General features: G+C 47.6%; 1 protein-coding gene across 1 annotated transcript; it reads right to left on the reverse strand.

Annotated features, from left to right (window-relative positions):
• Positions 1-45: 45 nt before the first annotated feature.
• SETTUDRAFT_28264 (uncharacterized protein) lies at positions 46-341 on the reverse strand (the record flags this gene model as incomplete). The annotated part of the gene is made up of 2 exons (XM_008026526.1): positions 46-68; positions 125-341. The coding sequence occupies 2 exons, from the start codon at positions 339-341 to the stop codon at positions 46-48; spliced, it is 240 nt and encodes a 79-aa protein (XP_008024717.1).
• Positions 342-2,457: the final 2,116 nt, after the last annotated feature.

The following is a 2,457-nucleotide window of genomic DNA, read 5'->3' on the forward strand; positions in this document are numbered from 1 at the left end:
CTGTGGGCAGAGATGAGATGGTTGGGGTGCTGGCGGATGAACCGGTCAACCCAGCTTTCTGAAACCGGCTTTCCAGCCAAATCTGAAGCAAAGCGTTGTATCATTTCCTTCGTAGGTGGCAAACGTCGTTCGGTAAGCGTATCGATGTATCGTACAAGCTCCTTCTCGTGTTGTGGATGGAGGGAGAGGTTGCGCACGCCATAGGCCTCAGTTTCGCCGCGGTGTCGTCTCATCAACGTCATTCGTGCTACACCATGCTTTTTCGCGATTGCTTGATACGAGAATTTATCTCCTAGTTCTTGCGATTCGATTTCTGCAATCGCTTCTTGAATCGGGTCCATATTAGTTGAGTTTTGACGCGTTGAAGTTTTGTTGTTGTGGTGGTGGGGGTGCTCAACTGGCGATGGTGCTCATCTGGTGCACGGGCACTGTAGAGCCTAACTAGCCCCACCACAAAGTGCGCGCGACCACAAAGTGCGCGCGCGCCTTACAACCACCTCAACCTCAACGCGTCGTATCCCCACCACCATGGCTAATATTGAGGCTGCGCTTGCAGCTATTAATGCCCTAGGACCTAATAAGCCTTTTTCGTATACAGATATTGCAAAAAAATATAGTGTTGTTTAATCTACGCTTACCTAAAGACACTAAGGCCTACACGCCTCACGCGCGATAGGTGGCCAAAAACGGCAGCTCCTCCACCCACAGCAGGAGCAGGCCCTAATCGCCTATATCAATCGACTAACAGATAGAGGCTTACCACCTACTTAGCCAATGATACGCAATTTTGCCTTATAGATCGCTAAGACTAAGGTTAGAGTACACTGGGCTAGTCGCTTCGTCTAGCGCTATCCTGATCAACTTACCTTAAGGTGGGCAAAAGGCCTTAATAACTATTGCTATAAAGCAGATTTAAGAAGCAAATACAACCTCTACTTTAGCCTCCTACGCGATAAAATTAATTAATATCACGTTAAGGCGCGTTATATCTACAATATAGATAAGAAGGGCTTTATGCTTAGTATCATAAGTTGTTTAAGGAGGATCTTTAGTAAGGCCTCGTACGAGGGCATAAGGAGGAGGACTACGATATAGGATAGCTCACGCTAGTGGATAACGCTGTTAGCCTGTATCTGCGCAGATGGATCTTGCCTTGAGCCTGCCCTTATATATCAATCAGCCTCAGGATCGATACAGGACACCTGGCTGCAGGCCCTTGATCCAGACATCCACTAAATTCGAATATCTTCATCACCTTCTGGATGGACGAACAATGAGATAGGCCTCGCGTGGCTGCAGCAGGTGTTTGATCGTAGTACGAAGGCGAAGGCTCAATCCTCCTATTGATTACTTGTCCTTGACGGCCATGGATCTCACGTTACAATGGATTTTATTAAGTATTGTGATAAGCATAAGATCCTCCTCGCAGTATATCCTCCTCACTCAACCCACACGCTGCAGCCTCTTGACGTTAGCATGTTTAAGCCTCTCTTAACAGCGTACTTAAACGAAGTTTCTGCCTTCATAGATAGGAGCTAAGGCCTTACTTTAATAAGTAAGAGGGATTTCTTACCCCTCTTCTAGGCTGCCTAGCAGGCCTCCTTTAAGGAAACAACGATCCTAAACGCCTTTAAGGCTATAGAGATCTCGCCTCTTAACCTAGAAGTTATCCTTTAGCGCTTTACTGTACCTAATCCTGCGACGGATAGTGACTCCTTAGCTCTTAGTGCCTCTAATTAGAGGAAGATGGAGCGTCTGCTGCGTTAGGTAGTCGCTAATTAGGGTGATAGGCAGGCTAAAAAGCTTAGCTAGGTCCTTCACTTGAGTTTGGTTCAAAATAGTCTCCTTAAGGATAAAGTAAGGAAGCTGAGAGAGGCTCTAGTTAATAAGAGAACACGTAGGAAACGAGGTAAGCCTCTACCCCTATAGGAGGCTGAGGAGTATTATGGTGGAGCTGTATTCTGGTCTCCAAGGAAGGTGAAGGAGGCGCGCGATCGCCTACAACTCTAGGAGGAGGAGGAGGAGCAACTGCAACTCCAAAAGGCCGATACGAGAAGACAGCGTGAGGAGACAAGGCAGGTTAGGGCGAGGGAGAAGGAGCAGAGGCGTCAGGCGAGGCTTGCAGTAAGTCTAATGAGGCAGAAGGAGAGGGAGGAGAAGGCTATTGAAAAGGCCTCAAGGATCGCGGCTCGCAAGGCTGCAAAACAACTTCAAAAAGCTATTAGAACTTCTCAAAGGGGTAGGAGAAGGAGCTTCATGGCTCCTGCAAAGGCTACTCAAAAAAAGAGCCTATCGCGAGGCCTCAAGGTGGTGAGGAGCCTCAGGGAGGTGCTGCAAGCTCACCACCTCCAACCTCGCGTCGCGGCCGCGCGATTAGAACTCCGTCTCGATTTCTATAGCTGTATATATATATTAAAGCCTAATTGATCTCACCACCAAAATATATCGTGATAATAT

The sequence above is a fragment of the Exserohilum turcica genome (assembly GCF_000359705.1).
Source record: "Exserohilum turcica Et28A unplaced genomic scaffold SETTUscaffold_19, whole genome shotgun sequence".
NCBI classification, from domain to species: Eukaryota; Fungi; Ascomycota; class Dothideomycetes; order Pleosporales; family Pleosporaceae; genus Exserohilum; species Exserohilum turcicum.